General features: G+C 34.8%; 1 protein-coding gene across 2 annotated transcripts; it reads right to left on the bottom strand.

Moving 5' to 3' along the window:
* Nucleotides 1-679: 679 nt before the first annotated feature.
* LOC111395608 (sodium/calcium exchanger NCL1-like) lies at nt 680-3237 on the bottom strand. 2 transcript variants are annotated; one of them, XR_002702821.1, is made up of 7 exons: nt 3053-3237; nt 2430-2575; nt 2076-2336; nt 1833-1978; nt 1503-1758; nt 1122-1409; nt 680-1032 (listed from the first exon to the last, which is right to left on the bottom strand). XR_002702821.1 is itself a non-coding variant. In XM_023021682.1 (6 exons), the coding sequence occupies exons 3-6, from the start codon at nt 2217-2219 to the stop codon at nt 1236-1238; spliced, it is 720 nt and encodes a 239-aa protein (XP_022877450.1). In that variant the 5' UTR covers nt 2220-2336; nt 2430-2491; nt 3053-3237; the 3' UTR covers nt 1224-1235. The 2 variants fall into 2 exon arrangements, 1 of the variants encoding a protein (XP_022877450.1); XM_023021682.1 differs by lacking the exon at nt 680-1032 and having other exon boundaries at nt 1224-1409; nt 2430-2491.
* Between the last annotated feature and the right edge of the window lie 15834 nt (nt 3238-19071).

Raw genomic sequence — 19071 nt, forward strand, 5'->3', positions numbered from 1 at the left:
TCTTTATTTAGCCCTTATTTGTCAATCATTATTTTAATTTTTTTTTCTATACACTCATTTTCAACCATACATACACAATAAAATATTTTGTATATAATTTCAAAATTTTTTCATACTTTTTAATCACATATTTTCATAAAAATCACATACGGAAGCTTACCGAGAAAAAGAACACTCGTTAAGACATGAGTAAGGTCATTACATTCACATCATAGTTCTTGTCTGCGCTATTTTAATTGTAATGAAGGGTTTCGCTCTTTGCTCTTCGTCATCTTTTATTCTCAATTTTTTGCCACGTTCTTGTCATCGACATTTCATTAATTAACACATCTTATTCTTGATGACCGTTTTTGTCCAAAAAATCTGTTAAGAGGAGATAAAAGGATTTATGTCTGTCTCGTTTAAAAATACAAAAAATACAACTAAATATTGTTCCTCATTTCAAAACATGCTAACTTAAATATTTTTACAGACACCATTATAGAGACAAATTGTGCTAATTAATTGGAAGTTAAAGGTAAGAACCCAACGAATAAAGTTCAAAACATAAATACAATAATGAGCTACGGATAAAAACTTTCATCTCAACTAAATTGTGGATCAGCAAACAGAGACTATGGTGTGAATATAGTTACCCTATGAGTAAACATGGATTAAAAAATGTAATCCAGATCATATATAAATGGTTCATTTGATGGAAGGAAAACACTAATATAAGAATATTGAACAAAAAATCAAAGAATATTAAATTACCCATTATTACAAATACGAACCTGTAAAATCTGCCCCAAGCTACTTAAAATGACCAAGAACATAGACCAGGACCAAAGACATTGGGTACAACAAATAAGCCAAGAATGATGTCCAAACAGGGAAAACTTTCCTAAAACTGGCAAGGCATCCCATAATAACAGAAACAACCAGAACCATCAAAACCTCAGCAGAGAAATTCCATTTTAAACCACGAAAATAGATGAGGGAAAGAAGAACTGCCAAGCCCAGAATGTTGTTCATGAACACAGTACCATATATCTGCATTATTCCAAACCGCTGTGTAAATTCAATAAGCAAAATGCAAAGATAATTACATATTATATATTAGGATAAGGATTGAGAAAAACCTCAGAAAATGTCAAGGAAGTAAGCTTTGGTTTCTTTCGGCAGGCTTCAGTGATCAGAGATATTGTTATCCGAGCATTTGTAGCCAATGGGACGAAAATGAAGGCAATATGGAACTAAGAGACGCTTGCAGTTTTGGATAAATTGAGAACACTATCAATAAGAGGTTCAGCTAGAAGACCTAATATAACAATCTCGACCACCACAAGAGTTATAGCCTTCTTCCAGGCAAGTGGTGATTTATCAGTGAACTTGTCCTCTATCAGCTTGTCGGTCTGTTCCCATATTTGCTGCGCAATATTTACAAAGATTTCATAAGGATCAGGAATAAAAAGAAATGAAAAGCAGTCTCGAAACAGAAAATTCGAGAAGGTTGTATTTACTTTATCGTCATCTTCTTCGCTCCTCTCGGAGCAAGCAGCAGGATTAGAAGTTGTCTTTAGCCATTGGGACAATCCAGCAACAAATTCTTCCTCATCAATCAAATGATCTCCACTTATATCGAATTCCTTCATTATTTTGGATGCTGCTGCATCCGCATCATAAGGTAATATGCCAGAACTCATTTTAGTCATCAGGTTCCTCAATTCATGATATGGTATGGTGTCTTCTTTGTCATGATCAATCTCCTTGAATAACCTGAAATTTAGGATTAATTAGTTTAGCTGAAATATAATCTTCCAAAAATTATCAGATAATTTGCTAAAATTTACATTTTTATAGCAGATATATCTGGAGTTCCATCTTCTCTCAGAAGACTGCCATACCCAACGCTTTTTAGATGTTCTAGAATTTTTGGAATTAGAATTCTCATCATTTCACGTTCCACCCTTTTCTTTCCAATCCAAGGTTTTAGAACCTGTAGGAGATAGTTTGAGGAAATAAATCAGAATAACAAAATGCTTTCAAATCTTCTACTTGATGCAATAAAATGTACGAGAATAAAGATTAATTACCTCGTACAAGCCTTTCATTAATTTAATAGAGTGATATCTTTTATTCACAGTATCTTTCGCCTTGTCAAGCCATTTTGTCATTCCATTGACAAATTCATCCATGGTTATTTTATTGTCATTGTCAATATCAAATTCCTTCATCATCTCTTTTCTTTCATCGTAATCCAATAGCAGATTTTCGATCTGATTTCTTGTAGAAATTTTTGCAGTTCAGAGAATGAGATGAACTTGTCATCATTCTTGTCTGTTTCTTTGAATAGCCTGCAACAAATATTAAAGAAAATTATTAAAGATTATGTACTAAAGATATTAAAACCAAAAAAAGAGGGGAAAAAAATGGTTCTCAAAAGGTACCTTCTAATAACTGGCACATTTGGCGAACCGTTGTCAGTTAGAAGCCTTCCCATTGTATGATTCTGCACATGTTTTAGAACGTCTAAAACTAAATGCTCATGCTTTATGTATGACATGTTTCTCCTTTGAATCCACGGCTTAAAGAACTGTTCAATTTGTTAAAGAAAAATTAGAATGAGAAAAAGAAAATCCAAGTGGTTAGTAGAAACGTGAAGACAGAACACTCAAATCCTCATATGTGAATTTACCAAGGAATGAACAGATAGCGTAAATGTAAAATATGTCCATGCAGAACAGATTGTAAGTATACCAAATTCTTTGTTAGTTACCCTCTCATGTGTAAAGATTGACGATGAGACTCTTTAAACATCTAGCATTTCGTCTGCAGATTAACCCTCAACTCAATAAGTTGAAACATACTTTATAATGACTAATACTGCAGCCTAATTTCCCTCTCTAACAATGAAATCAATTAACTGATAAAAGGGCATCAAAGGAAAAATCTTGGAGACATTTCCTATATACCCTTTCACAAACATGAGATCGAAGGAACAAAAGCAAATATCTAATTTTTACTTATCAGTTCTTTTAATCAAACACATGGCGTGCACAATTTTAAATACCTGATAGAAGAAGCAACAGAGCAGGAAAATGACTGAAACCAAAAGGGTAATCAGTATAACAATCCTTTCCCCAAGATAAGATAAATTGAAAATGCTTGGAATTTGGATCATCATTAATGGAATCACTGAACCAAGCGCGATCCAAGCGGTATGGCATGTTTCCAAATCTGTCACTACACCATAACCTGTAGCACAATAAATGGACAAGTAACATAAGAAAATAAAAAATCAACATGTAAATAATCAAGAAAGGGAAAATGAAGACAAACCGTTCGATATTGATAACAATTTCTCAACATGGGTTTGCTCTTTATGGTTTGAAATGTTTGGAAAAATGACGACTGCCAAGGATGACACAAGTTCCCAAAACTAGAGTGAGAAGCAAAATTGTTGATCCAGCAAGCAACCCAACTCCAGTTATGACGCATTCTTGAGCAGTTTCTTTCCTGTTCAATAGCCCAGATGCTGTTGAGGGTGGACAAAGAGATAAGAACACAATTTCTTCATGACAAAATTATGCCCAAGAATATTAAAAACATTATCATGGAATCTTAAACAACCTATGCAACATAAATTCAATATAAGAATCCAACTTTTTTAACTTCGAATAATGTGGGAAGCGATAAAAATCTGTAAAAGGTATGTATGAATTAAATATGAATAATAATATTTTCATTTTTTTCACATTAAAATAAAAAATATGATCGTTACCCATCACATCATATTGAATTTTTATCATTTTATAAGGGTAGTTTAATCTTTGTACATTCTTAACCGTGTATATATGTGTGTATGATCTCTGGAACTTTCTTAACAGAAATAACATAATTCTTCATTCCCGCCATTTTTTCTCTCTCGTTCTCTCTCTCTATATTTCATCATGGTATCAGAGCACTAAATCTTCCGTACATCAATGGAGACGAGTTCAAGCAATCTAGCAGAGATCAGAACTGAACTTGATCAAGTTGACACATCAGTAGATCCCACTGAGAAGGAAGCAGCTACCGGAGATACAATTTCACTTGTTAATCGATTGATCTCCGATCCGAACAGCCCTACTACTTGCATTATGGCGATAACACTAGAATGCAGCTTGTCTCAGTTGTGCTTACTGAGGACAATTATGCGACATGGAGTCGTGCTGTAATTATGACACTCAGTGTAAAGAATAAAGAGGGATTCATTGATGGATCAATCATGAAACCGTCTCAGGAAAGTTCTCTTTACAGTGCTTGGAGGAGATGCAATCATGTAGTGTCGTCTTGGATTATCAATTCTATCCCAAAGGAACTCTATCCGAGTGTAATGCATAAAGATTTGGCTAGTGAGATTTGGATCGAACTTAAAGATCGCTATAGCCAAGGTAATGGCCCTAGAATCTATGAGATTAAGAAACAGATTGCCTCCATTTCTCAAGGAAACAGTTCTGTAAACTCGTACTTCAATAGGCTGAAAGGACTTTGGGAAGAGCTTGACAATTATAGGCCAAGTGATAATAATGTTAATTACAAATCTGAGGATCAAATCATGCAGTTTTTAATGGGATTAGATGATCACTTTGCAAATGTGAGGAGTCAAATTTTATTGATGGATCCAATGCCTTCAATTAATAAAGTGTTTGCCCTAATTTTACAAGATGAAAGGCAAAAAGAAATAGTTGCTAAGAAGAAGCAAAGTTTCGATGCTGCTGCCTTAGCTGGTAGAATTGCTCATGGCTCATTTGGTGTTCAACGAGCAAATTCTCTTAATCAACTACAGAGGAAGGACAAACCTATGTGCAGCCACTGTGGAATGATTGGGCACCTTAAAAGCAAATGCTATAAGTTAGTTGGCTACCCTCCAGGACATAGGCTAGCAAAAGGAAAGTTTCCAGTTGTGAATAATGTTGGTTCAGCATCTCATAATCTCAGTCCAGATGCCATCAACTCATTATCAAACATCACCATTACTCCAGGATAATGTCAACAAATTCTGACCATGTTGGCTCCACAACTGAAAGGGAACATTACCAGTAACAACCAGTTGAATTCAGAACCTCACCAGGTGTCAGAGGCTTTTGCCTTCTCAGGTAATCAAATGTGTAATAATGAATCCATGATGACAGACAAATGGATTCTGGACACAGGGGCTTCAGAGCATATGGTTTGCTCAGTTAAACATCTGGCCGTGGTGAATGCAAGAATTAAAGCCTTTGTCAAACTACCCAATGGTGACACTGCCGTTGCTACACACATTAGGACAGTAAAATTGTTTGGCAATTTTACCTTGACAAATGTTCTAGTTGTGCCATGTTTTCATTTTAACCTGATCTCTGGTAGTAAGCTAATAACTCATCACAATTGCTTCATGGTCCTAATCCATCATTACTGTTTCATTCAGGATCTTTCAACATGGAGGACGATTGGGATAGGCAGGCTTGAGGATGGGTTGTACCTTCTTCAACATGTTGAGCACCAGTGCAATGATCAATCTCCAAATCCTCATCAACAATTTCCCTAAGATTCAGCTACTTCTTTTAATACCAATTCAGATTTACAATGTAATAAGTCATCTTCTGTTGTTTGTAATTCAACTAGCAACATTGATGTTCAAAATAAAATCGATGTTTGGCATTGTCGTTTAGGGCATATCCCTATTTTAAAACTGGCTTTCTTACACAAGGTTATTCCAACCATCACATTTCATAAAAACCTACATTGTTCCATTTGTCCTTTGGCTAAAAAACATAAACTACCTTTTCCAAATAGTGAAACAAAGTCATCAAATATTTTTGACCTCATTCATTGCGATATTTGGGGACCATTCTCAGTTCCTTCATTAGATGGATCTAAGTATTTTTTAACTATTGTCGATGACTTTGGTAGAGTGACATGGACATACCTCATGCGTGAGAAGTCTCAAGTTAAGTCCATTATTCAATCTTTCTATCATTTAATACAGACACAATTTCAATGCCATATAAAAATTATTCGATCTGACAATGGAATGGAATTCAGCCTACCTGATTTCTATCATGATAAAGGTGTCATTCATCAGCTGAGCTGTGTTGAAACACCACAGCAAAACGGCTTGGTTGAGCGTAAACATCAGCACATACTTAATGTTGCTAGAGTCCTTAAGTTCCAAGCTAACTTGCCTCTTCAATTTTGGGATGATTGCATTCTTACTGCTACACATCTGATCAATCGTATTCCTACTTCAGTTATTGGAAACAAGTCTCCCTATGAGATGTTGTATCATGTCACACCTTCCTACAATCATCTCAAGGTTTTTGGTTGTCTTTGTTATGCTTTTACCTTAAAAAGGAACCGTACAAAGTTCGATTCTAGAGCCATACCTTGCATCTTTATTGGTTATCCTTATGGTATGAAGGCTTATAAACTATACAATCTTCGGACGCATACGACATTCACTTCAAGGGATGTCGTGTTTCATGAACACATATTTCCTTATCATCATCCCACATTCATTAGTTCCATTTCCACATCTGATACGTCATCTCTTCCTATTGAGCCAATCTTTCCAGCTTCTTTTCAATCATACTCGGATGACATTTTATTTGATCATCCATCCACTTCACACTCTTCTATTCGTGGGGATTCTTCAAGAACTCCACACTCTAGTGATGATACTATCATCCAATCTGCCTTACCATCTACTTCAGATACTCCTCTTTTACAGAGCTCTTCCTCCACCTCAGACATTCCACAACCTGAACAATCTGAGCAACCTGGTACTTCACCTTTCTTTACTCGAAGATCCAACAGAATCAAGAAAGCTCCCTCTTATCTTGATGATTATCATTGCAGCATGGTGTCTCGCATTCCTTCCTCTCAATCGGATTCCATGGTGAATGGTTTTGGATCACACTATCCCATCTCAGATTACTTAGACTATGGGAAACTATCTTGTTCTCACAAGCAGTATGTGGTAGCGTTGTCTACGACTCATGAACCTCAGTCCTTTATTGAGGCAGCCCGCAATCCAGATTGGTGCAAGGCTATGGACAATGAATATCAAGCACTTGTAGCCAACAAAACCTGGTCCATTGTTCCTCTTCCTATCCATAAGACCCCGGTGGCTTGCATATGGGTTTATAAAGTGAAACTTAAGTCTGATGGCACTGAAGAAAGAAAAAAGGCCAGGCTAGTGGCCAAAGGGTTCACTCAACAAGTTGGCTTAGATTATGAGGAAACATTTTCACCGGTAGCCAAGTTAGTCACGGTGAAAACACTACTTGCTGTTGCTGCTCGTAGAAACTGGCATTTACATCAGATTGACATTAATAACGCCTTTCTTCATGGTGAATTGGAGGAAGAGGTGTACATGTTGATGCCTCCAGGCTATGAACAACAGGGGGCAAATGGTGAAAAGTTGGTTTGTAGATTGCATAAGTCCATTTATGGACTTAAGCAGGCATCCAGACAGTGGAATACAAAATTGTCTTCCTACATTACTTCATAAGGTTTCAAGCAATCTAAATCTGATTACTCTTTATTTAGCAAGAAGGAGGGTTGTTCATTTACTGTGCTTCTCATCTATGTGGATGATATTATTGTTGGAGGAAATGATCTGAGTTACATTGAGGAATTTAAACGGAGTTTGAATGAGAAGTTCAAACTGAACGATTTGGGAGTCCTCAAATTTTTCTTAGGACTTGAGGTGGCTAGAAGGTCAGATGGGATTTCTATTTGTCAGAGGAAGTATGCACTAGAAAGACTAACTGAGACAGGTTATCTTGGTTCTAAACCAGCCTCTAGCCCACTACCGCAAAACTTGAAACTAAGTAAAGATGGTGGTAAGGAGATTACAGATGCAAGTATGTATAGGAGATTGGTGGGGAAGCTCTTATATTTGACAATCACGCGGCCTGACCTGTCTTATGCAGTACAGGTACTCAGCCAGTATCTTCACTCACCGAAGCAACAGCATTTGGAATCAGCATACCATGTATTGCGATATTTGAAAGGCACACCTGGACAAGGTCTTTTCTTTGCCAGAAACTTTGATTTAACACTCAAGGGATATTGTGATGCTGATTGGGCAGCTTGTTCAGACACTAGAAGATCAGTTACTGGGTATTGCATTTTTTTAGGGAATTCGTTGGTGTCCTGGAAATCCAAAAAGCAGCACACGGTTTCCAGATCTTCAGTTGAGGCTGAATATCGATCCATGGCTACAGCAGTGTGTGAATTCAGCTGGTTGAGGAATATACTCAGTGATTTGGGGGTGTTGCATAATAAAGCAGCATTGTTGTTCTGTGATAGCAAGTCAGCCATACATATAGCGAGTAACCCGGTTTTTCATGAACGTACAAAACACATCGAGATCGACTGCCATTTAGTACGAGATAAGGTACAAGCAGGCGAGGTGAAGACTTTACATGTGGCATCAAAAGAGCAATTGGCAGATTTGTTAACAAAATCATTAGGAGGAGCTCAGTTTAAGTCCCTATTATTCAAGATGGGAATTTTGAACATTCATTCTCCATCTTGAGGGGGCGTATTGAATTTTTATCATTTTATAAGGGTAGTTTAGTCTTTGTACATTCCTAACCATGTATATATATGTGTATGATCTCTGGAACTTTCTTAACAGAAATAACATAATTCTTCATTCCCGCCATTTTTTCTCTCTCGTTCTCTCTTTCTATATTTCATCACATCAAGCCACCAAATTTGAATTTCTATATTTTGTGTAGAATCTATGACGATTATATTTTTCATTTTTATTTTTACAAAAATGAAAAACAAACTCTCCCTAATTTCACTGGGGTTGTAATCATAGTCTAGAAAGCACTAGTTCATAGGTTCAATGAAATGTGAAATTAAATTAATTATTTAATTCTATTTATCAATTAATGGCATGCCACATTAGCGTTACTTAGACTGGAGTTGCAATTTCAGTGGGGATAAATAACATTACTCTTTCTATATACCATTTTGCATCAAAGATGAACATAATTTGTTCCAAAAAGAAAAGGCATTAGGAAAATAAGTAGATTAGTGCTTAGGAAAATACAGAAGCACTTAATATAATAAAAGTTGAAACAGTTATTAAAGTAGTAAAGAAATAAATAAATAAAAATGTGATAAAAGAAAATATATAAAAACAATCAAGTAAGCCAGCTTACTTCATTTTGAGAAATTCCACATTACCATCTTTAATTACGTTTCTTAAGCAAATTAGGTCTCCCTTTTCAAGTCAATTTTAAATAACATAAAAATCTATTCCTTTATTTGGTGGGCTTTGTTATCTTTGATTAAATTTTACTTTTCAAGAAGTGAACTGTAAATAAATAGGTAGTATGGAAAAAAAATCATAACTTAGTGATTTAGTTTACGCCAAATCACAAGTAAGGTGTATGGTTTGAAAATATAAAACTCAGGAATGATGTAATTAATTAAAAATATTTATTACTTACATATAATAAGATAATAGTTATACAATTATTGGTCACATGTACATAATTACAAGTCACAGCTTATTTATTAGTCACATATTGTCAAATTATTGGTCATAGATTATTTAGAGGTCACAAATCCATAATTTTATAGGTTACATTTTATTTAATTAGTCACATATAAAAAAAAATTTAGGTCACAGTTTATCTATTGGTCACATATTTTCAAATTTTTTGGTCACGGATTATTTTCTTTTAATAAGAAATTATCTAATTTTAAGGTCGCATTTTAATAATTAATCACAAAGAACCAAATAATTGGTCACATACATCCAAACACTCGATCCACCTCCAATACTTGGTCACAAATCGACCAAATAGTTGGTCACACACACTCTCCGTCCCATCCTTTTGCTACGCTGCCACCTCCACCACCACCATCACAATGATAACCGACGATAACAATTACACAACTCCACTGTCACCAACGTCACTACCTCATCACTATCACGACAACCACTACCCAGATCTGAACCCACGCCACCACCACAGTAGCCACCATCACCACGACACCAACACGAACTCGCCATGCTCTCAGCAGCCAAGACACAGGTCCCATGGCGACGTTGCACAAGCTGCAACACCACCACTTAACAACCACCAACACCACCACTTGCAAAACTGAAAACAAGTAAAACCACCCACAACTAACATAAAAACAATAAGAAAAAGAGAACACCACCACCGATCTGTGCTGCAGTGAGTGCTGCTCGCAGGGAGCGACGACGGCGATGACGACCATGGAATCTACAGTCGCACGATATGAGTAAAATAACACAGCAACTCGCGACAATTTGCGCTCCTAGCCGACAATTCTTGCTTCTTCTAGGGTGATATGGATTGAAGATAGGTGATGGGCTGGGCGACGATGATGGGAAGATGAGGAGTTCGTGATTGCACCGGATTCATACAGGAGATAATGGATGGGCGTTTCATTGGAGAGAGATGGTGGGGGAAAGAGAGAGTTATGGAGATAAATTAGGGTTTTGATAGATGGGGACTTGGTTTGTGAATAATGACACATCAACCCTGATTTTTAAATTGTTATAATTAAAGACCTGGAATGATGTAATTTCCTTTAGGTAGTATTTGTGATTTCTACGAAATATATAATTAAAATTAATATTTGACTTTAAAAAATAATTTCAATTTGAAATAGGTATCACTAAAAATAAGTTTTAAGGTTTGGTTGGACACCTAAAAAAGGTCAAAATCAATGAAAAAAATTGATAAGCATACTCAAGTTGTCTCGAACCATAATTTCAAGAATTGAAATGGGGAGGGTCATTAAAAATGAATTTGGAAATGTCCGAATATTTCAACTTATGTAATACTAATCGTGTAATTTAAATGTGGGTTCTTAAACTTATGGGTTATAATTGGAGATACCATTGTTTTAGGTATATAAGTTCCTATAAATATAGAAAATGCCCAACCTTTGAGTGCAGTTTCTGTAGGGAATTTACTTAAACACGCACAGCGAAATTTAACAAGTTTCAATTCCCATTCAGGATTCAACTTTGTATTTAGATAAAAATTGTGATAAGAAATATACCTTTTTCTTGTAATTTGCAAACTCTTTCGCGTTGTTCCTTTCCAGCAGCTTGAATCTGCCTCCCACAGTTGTCCAATTGTCCAGCCTCCAATGAAATCCACACAGAGAATAGACTGCAACTGCTAGGGTTTCTCTCTTGTACCAGCAAGAATAATAAAAACCTTATGGATCTCAAACCCTAGCTGCATATATATATAAACCCAAACGGACCCGGCCCGGTCCGGTTCAATATTAATTAATCCAATTAATTAAACCCGGTCCTTGAATTAATTAATCCAATTAATTAATTCGGGATTATAAATAACAAATTCAATCAATTAATTTATCCAACGATTGTTAAATTAACCAATTGACAATTTGCAATCTTCCAATTCTCTTTTGTGTGCGACCCATTAGGTTCCCGATCACGATGCCTAACGTCGTGAAATATTTTTGATCTAATCAAAAATTAATAAATTAATACATCCTTTTAATTTATCGTCAATTCACAATCGCCGTCCCTGATTGACATCTAACAATGTGTTAGGGCAATACATGTGACTGGAAATGTCACGTGGTATGACAAAACCAAATTCGTTCGTTTACCGTGAAACTATTATCCCTTCGTCAATATGATCCGATCAATTACGAGATATGGAATTGTGTCAATCTCGATCATTGATCATATCTTTCACTCCACTATTAAGTCAATATAAATCGAAAACTCCTTTTCGACCTATGAGTATACCTTGGCCAAGGATTTCATCATCGACTTAATTGAATGAAACGCAGATCATAATCTCCTACTATCTAAGAGTGACGAATCCTTTATTGATCAATCACAACCTTCATACGATTTTTGACGTACCCGAACGATGTCGTATTAGCGGCCCCTTTCAGAACAACATCCAACACCGTCAAAGTATGACTGTCCTCATATAAGGTATCATGACGACCTCAAGTCAAAGAACCAATTCCACTACCGAACGTTTAGAGATTAGCCACTGACACTCAGATAGTTATCCATGTGGAATCTCTTAGCGGGTCTCCAATGTTTTGTTCTATAACAAAATATCCATGTGTTCATTTAAGTGTCACCACACTTTAACTCGTGAGATCAGCTACTTACTTCACAAGTAAGAAATGCCACACGTGATGGTCTAACTGTATTAACGATATCCGTATCTCGTTATTACTTACGACCATGGTTTATTCAAGATCCAATTATATGTAATTTGTATCTCACAATCACAAATCCTTGTGATTAACATATTACCTAAAATTGGATCTTCGGATTCTATTATTTAATATTATTTATTACAAAATTAATTTAAATAAATAATAGATCTCGCCAAAATCAAATGCATTAAATATATTAAAAGCGTTTACAACCTAAATCGATTGGATATATGGCATAACACTTACAGTTTCCTCGACATAATTTGCTCAAATACATGTTAAGTATAACTTATCATTTTCATACGATCTTGTAATAGGATTTAGGCCATTTAGAAGAAGGGTATCATCAATGCCTCTCGAAAGCACACAAAAGAGAAAAAAAAAAAAAAAAAAAAAAAAAAAAAAAAAAAAAGATTTTCGCCATAGCCCGACCAAAACAATTACTTGATCTAGGTAGTATAAGATAAGGAACTTACCAAGTAGGATCAATGCTTCAGGAAGGGAACGAATAACTTGGAATATACTAGCACCAAAAACACCAGAACCAAGAATTTTGAAAATCCTTTCTCCTCCAGAGGCAACATAGGATTCTCCATGAAAAAAATGATATTCATAAACAATAATCAAGAACAAGTGTCCTAAACTACTCTTTGAGTATGGTAAAAAACCATACATTTGCTCACAATGATCTCCCTCTTCTGCGCCATAATCCATGCTTTTAAGACGTATAAACGAAGAATCTTCTTTTTCAGAACGATCATTAACACCGTCTGATACCAAACTAGAACCGTCCATAATGGCCGACAACTCACCCCGGCCGGGGATAATACGAGGAGAAGAAAGATTGCGAGATAGAGAGTTTTCATGGTGGATTAAGTCATGAATAGTGTGTGTGTGTGTGTGTTTTTTTTTTTTTTTTTTTTTTTTTTTTCCAATTTATATAGGTGAGTAATTTGATTAGCTGCTATGGATGAAACTTCATCGTAATATCTTTCGTTGCTTGACCAGGTTTTTTGGAGACAGAAAGGCTCTATGGCGAAAGTTGATCTTAAATTCCACAGAAAAGGTTTCTTGCTAGTTACTACAATTAGGCTAACAAATGACTAAATATTGGAAATTCTTATATTTATTATCATGTCTTTGCTTTTAGATTAACTTATAGTCTTGTCGGGTCTTTGCTTTTAGATTAACTTATAGTCTTGTCGATGTCTTCGTTGCATAATTTCCATTTATTTTAGGTTATTCCAGAAAGAAATTAGTCACCGTTTGGTACATATTATTTAAAAATTAATTTTTAACAATACACTATTTTAATAAAATAATTTTATACATGAACTTATAATTTTTCTCTACTTTTACAAAATCTCTATTTGGTGTGGATTAAAAAATTGACAAAAATCAAAATCAAAATCAACAATTAATATTAATCATATGGTATTCACAACCTTTCTTAATTTTTTAACTATATATTTTATCAAAATATACTAAAAATATGATTTTTAGCCCCACCAAATAGGTTATTCTATGGATACATTAGGGGGCACATAAGTGTGTCCAAAATGGACACCCGGCCTTTCCCTATTGGAGGGGGACCAGTGGCGCACAGGCCCCCCTCAAATAGGGGGCCGCCGGTGTCCATTTTGGACATCCTTATGTACGATATTATGTACCCGTAGAATAATTCCCACCAAATACTCAAAAAAATTTATTTTTACAAAATATGCAATATAAAATATACCCTTAATTATCATATATCAATTATACCCTTAATTATAATTAATGTATATTTAATTTCTCTTTTTTAAAACAAAGGTCAAAGTAGTTTGCTTCTGGAAAATATGGAAAAAAAAGAAAAGTCAGTTTGGGTACAAAGTATATATATAATATGGTGATTAGGTAAAAGAAATATTAATTTTGACACAATCTCTTTAAACTTGAATAGTTCAAAAGAATATCATAGACGAATTACTCGAAATTTGATCTTCTAAAAGTCAACAAGGCAATTCAGCTAAGCAAATGTCCATAAAGTGAATTATCCAATTAGGATGTATGTATAGTTTAATTCTTTTAAGTAGTAGTGCAATAAAATTTCCCAATAAAATTCTTTTAATTCTTTATTTCTTGAACGGTTTAAATGTTGAATGAAATAAGACCAGACATCCTTAACATTTCTTTAATTATATTCGATCATATCCAAACAAATATATTGTCATAATTATGAAACATCAAGAAGCTAATTGAATAGTTGTCAAAAATGTGTTTCGCGAAAGTAATAAACTTAATGGGATTTTCCCGATCTACTGACAGTATTTTGGATGGTTTCCATTCAGATGGATCTCAGATGAATACTTATGAAAGGTTAGGAATCTCTGTTAGCATAAAATAAAGTTTAAGATAAAGTTTGCAAAAAACGAATGGGTTAGGAACCATTGTTGTGATTTTCCCCTTTTTAATGCCAAATAGACTCTTAACATAACCTTCAAAGTATACACTTTCCGTCTATTTATATGGCATGAATTTGCAAATTGGTGGGACCCACCGTCAAAAAATATTGGCATGTCCATGAGCCTATTTAGTCCTTAAATTTAGAAGGAAGTTCAACGTAAATGTGGATCGATTCATATTCAACCCTATAAATATGGAGCTTCATTGTTTATTATATATTGTGCTAAAAGGTGAAGACGTTGAAGGAGGTGCATTCTATTCATTAAAAATCTTTTACATGTGAAAATATTTACAAACTCAACCTAGCAAAAATTTTGAAGTAAACTACAAATAAATATATCTCTTAGAAATTATACAAGAAAAATACTTTATTCAATATATTATTAATCCCTACAAAAAAGTTGACGTAAGTGACGAGCATTCAATGCAAAGGAGAATATTAAGATTACTTGGTGAAATTAAAAGAGTCGAGACAATAATAAATTATATTTAATAAATAAATATGATTCTTAAAGTATTAATTTAACGGTTTGATTATCATCTTAATCAAGATAAGATTCATGGTCTTCCAGTCAATATCAAATGGTCAATATAGTTGTTAAATACAAATGCTGATCACTAAAACAAGTTAGTGTAAATTTGTTGGGTTGTATTGCAATGTTAGTTAAATAAGTAATAAAGTGAATTTAAGAATTTGGATTATTGTTCGCACAAGGACTATCTACCCGATTATTGAATTAATTAACCCTGACTTCTATTTCAGTTTTAAAAAAAAAAAAAAAAAACTTCTACGTATAAGAATCACATTTCAAAACTAAAAAACTTGTCAAATTATTTTAAAATTCAGGTATCAATTCCAATTAATAATTGAAATTAATTATCCCCACGCACCCACCACCATACGCCCACTCCTACCCCCATCCCACTTTTAAAAAAATTTCAAAACATGAAAACTTTCTCAAATCCCACTCCACCACCCACCCCAAGTACCCCCTACCCTAATGCGTTAACTATGGATATGATACCGAAAATAGACCGATTAATCTTTCAGAACTCAAATCCTACTTTCCAAGGATCTTCTGATCAATCTAGAGATTACTTGGATTTCATTGGCAATGAGGATTCGGTAAAGTCAGTCGATGATTCTTGAAATGAGGTATGCCCCGCAATAAACAAAGGAAACTAGATGGAGACGATTTGACTAACAACACTAGATCAAATAGCAAAGGTCCAACTTAAACAAGCGTAAGATCTGAGGGAAGCGAGTTGTAATCGAATGAAAAGGCGGCATCATATGGTTAGGGCTGAGGATTCCTTATTTATTTCATTCAAAATTGTGCATGAGACTTTTATCTCACACGGCTTCTAAGTGATAAAAGAATGAAGAAGCTATCCCACCCCATCCCACGGACCCTACCTGTAAAAAAAATTTCTAAAATTGAGCACTCTTTTATTTTTTTTGAAAATTACTCCCCACTTGGAACCATCCCCACCGACCCTTACCCTATGCCACCTACCACCCAATGCCAACCCCCTAGAAAATTTTCATAAATTGAAAACGTTTTTTTGGGGATTACACTCAATCTCATGGAACCATCCCTACTCCCACCTATAAAAATTTATCAGAAATTTAAAGTGTTTTTTGAACATTACACCACACCTATAAAGTAATTGTGTTTTTTGTGACCAAATTTATTATTTGTGAACCTACTGTGCCCAAAATTATTTTCAGTGTGATCGTCCGTGACGGTTTAATTTGTGATTGTACGTAATCAAGTCTCTAACCCATGTTATTCATGACTATCTGTGACTAAATTTGTCTTCAAGGTGACTGTTTGTAACCAAGTCAATTTTAATTGTGACCACATGTGATCAAGTCACAACCGATTACAATTAACACAGAATTGATTACAAAAAGTCACAATAAACATGTGCTCAGTCGCATATGGTAACTACAAATAAATATGCACACATTGCAAACCAACATCACAATCCACGACCATAAATACTACTTTCGCCGACTTGTATTATTTGTGATTAAACATGATCAAATATGTCTTCAATGTGTCTGTCTGTGATCATGGTAGTCAAATTTGTGCAGTATGTAACCAAGTCACATACAATTAAAATTAACATAGATTTAGTTACAGACAATCACAATGAAGATAGATTTTGTCATACATAGTTGCAGAGCCACCACTACTCTCAACAACGTTGAGAACCAAATGCACACCACCTCACCACAACCACATGCACCACCACCACCAGCAGTAACATCATTGCCTATACCACCACCACCAACAACACCACTCTAGATATCATGAAATCACCGGCACCCACCAACAATCATTCAAAAACGCTGGCTCAATAACAAATCTGATGAAACAACTACCGACTGCATCTGATCAAACAACCGCCTACACCTCCACATCAAACAATAGATCTAATCAAACAACCACCTACCAAATCATCTTCAAGCTGCTCAACAAAAATACTAGTGCTCACCCCTAAAGCAGCTAGCGGCTTGCTGAGAGCTAAGCTCACCGCTGGCTGCTACACCTCCGTGGTTTGCTATTGCGTCGAAAAATGAGGGGTTAGAAAGGGGATGGGGATAAGAAGCCATCGTTGCTACGACAAGCACTCGTCTCTACTGCAAACAGCGACGGTTTATCCCCTGCAACAGGTACGACACATAGCAAGAAAAATCATTGATGCGGTATAGTGGTTCGTCGCTATGTCGAAAAATGGAGATGGGTGGGTGCTTGGGCGAGAAAGTAGCCACTACTGTGTGAAGCACTCACCGTTGCTTACAGCAGCAATGACAACTCATGGCAAGAAAAATCGTCGCTATAAGCAATGGTTTGCTACTGGGCATAGCAGAGCGACGCCGAAAAAATTGGGATGTTAGAAAATGGGTGAGTGATAAAGAGATAGAAGCGAGAGACATTAGAAATAGCAATTGTGAATGGTCATGCTTAACCGTAAGCACAACAATGCTGAAAAATGTGGCGTTAGAAAGGGGACAGGCTGGTAATAAAGAAGTGTTATGTTACATGTACATTCTGGTATCTATAAGGGTATCTATGATATACAAATAACATAACATCATTGAAGAGTTGAAAAACAGTTTTTTCAACCCTCCAACCCTGGAATTCTACATATACATTATAGACACCATTATGTACATGTAAAATTATCCAATAAAGAAAGAGAAGGGGGAGGATGAGACAGTTTGAAAATAAAATTGGTTGGGATGGGTAGGGGTGGAGTAGATTGTCTTTAATTAAATTTTTATTAATTATAATTATTAAAATCTAATTATCACGTGCTATATGAATTTAAAATAATCCCCTTATTTATGATAAATAGTCTTTAAATGTATGTTTCAAGGTAATTTTCTCTAAAAAAAATTCAAAGTAATTTTAATTAATAATTCTAAGAATTATAAATCTATGAAAAATAATTAAAAAATGTGCAAGTAGAAAATTTAGGGTTTTAACCGATGTATAAAAAGTTTTAAGGGTCACGAGCTCATCATAGCTATCTCCTTAATCTCAATCACCAGATTTCGACAACAATCAATTATGTATACCTGATTGAATTCTTCTATATTAATTGATTTACCCTTCTCAATTTCAAACCAATTCTACTTAATTAAGTCAGATCTCAGTAGCTCTATATGGATGAGGATAAGCCTTAATCAAGCGAATTCAACCACTAAACAATTCAATTATAGATTGCCAAATTAGTAAAAACGTATCTCTACATTCTATCCAAATCCCAATTTTACTACTTGGTCTAAAGAAACAACTTACTTCTTGCGGTTCGTTACCATTCACAAATGAATTCTTGATCAAATAGTTCAAACCTTGAAGAAAAGAAGTAAAAATAAAACACAAATATTAATTGAAGATCAAAGTATCATAATTAAATTTAGGGTTTAAAATTAATTTACATCGTTCGTCTTCTCATTTTGTTATACATCGTGGAAGAAGAAAAATACAAGAAAGACTTGATATGCATAACTGAGTTTAAAGGAAAAACGAGAAAAATGATGAAAATTTCGTACCAAAAATCCAGCTCCTTGTATGAATCCTTTCGTCTTGCCTGAAAGTCGTGTCTCAAAAATCTTTGAGAAATAACTTTAAAAACTTAGGGCGCGTTCGCTTTGCGTTTCTGTTTTCTATTTTCTGTTTTCAATTTCATTTTGAGTTTTGTGTTTTGAGTGTTTATTTTCAAATTGTTGAAAATACGTTTGGTTTGTCATTTGAAAAACTATTTCTCAAAACAAAAAATAAGAAAATGCGTTTGGTTTACAAAATTTAGAAAACATTTTCACACACTCTCTCTCTCAATACCGCTACCTATGGAGCATCATCTCCCACTTTCCGGCCACCA

Source organism: Olea europaea, chromosome 6 (genome assembly GCF_002742605.1).
Source record: "Olea europaea var. sylvestris chromosome 6, O_europaea_v1, whole genome shotgun sequence".
Taxonomy (NCBI): domain Eukaryota; kingdom Viridiplantae; phylum Streptophyta; class Magnoliopsida; order Lamiales; family Oleaceae; genus Olea; species Olea europaea.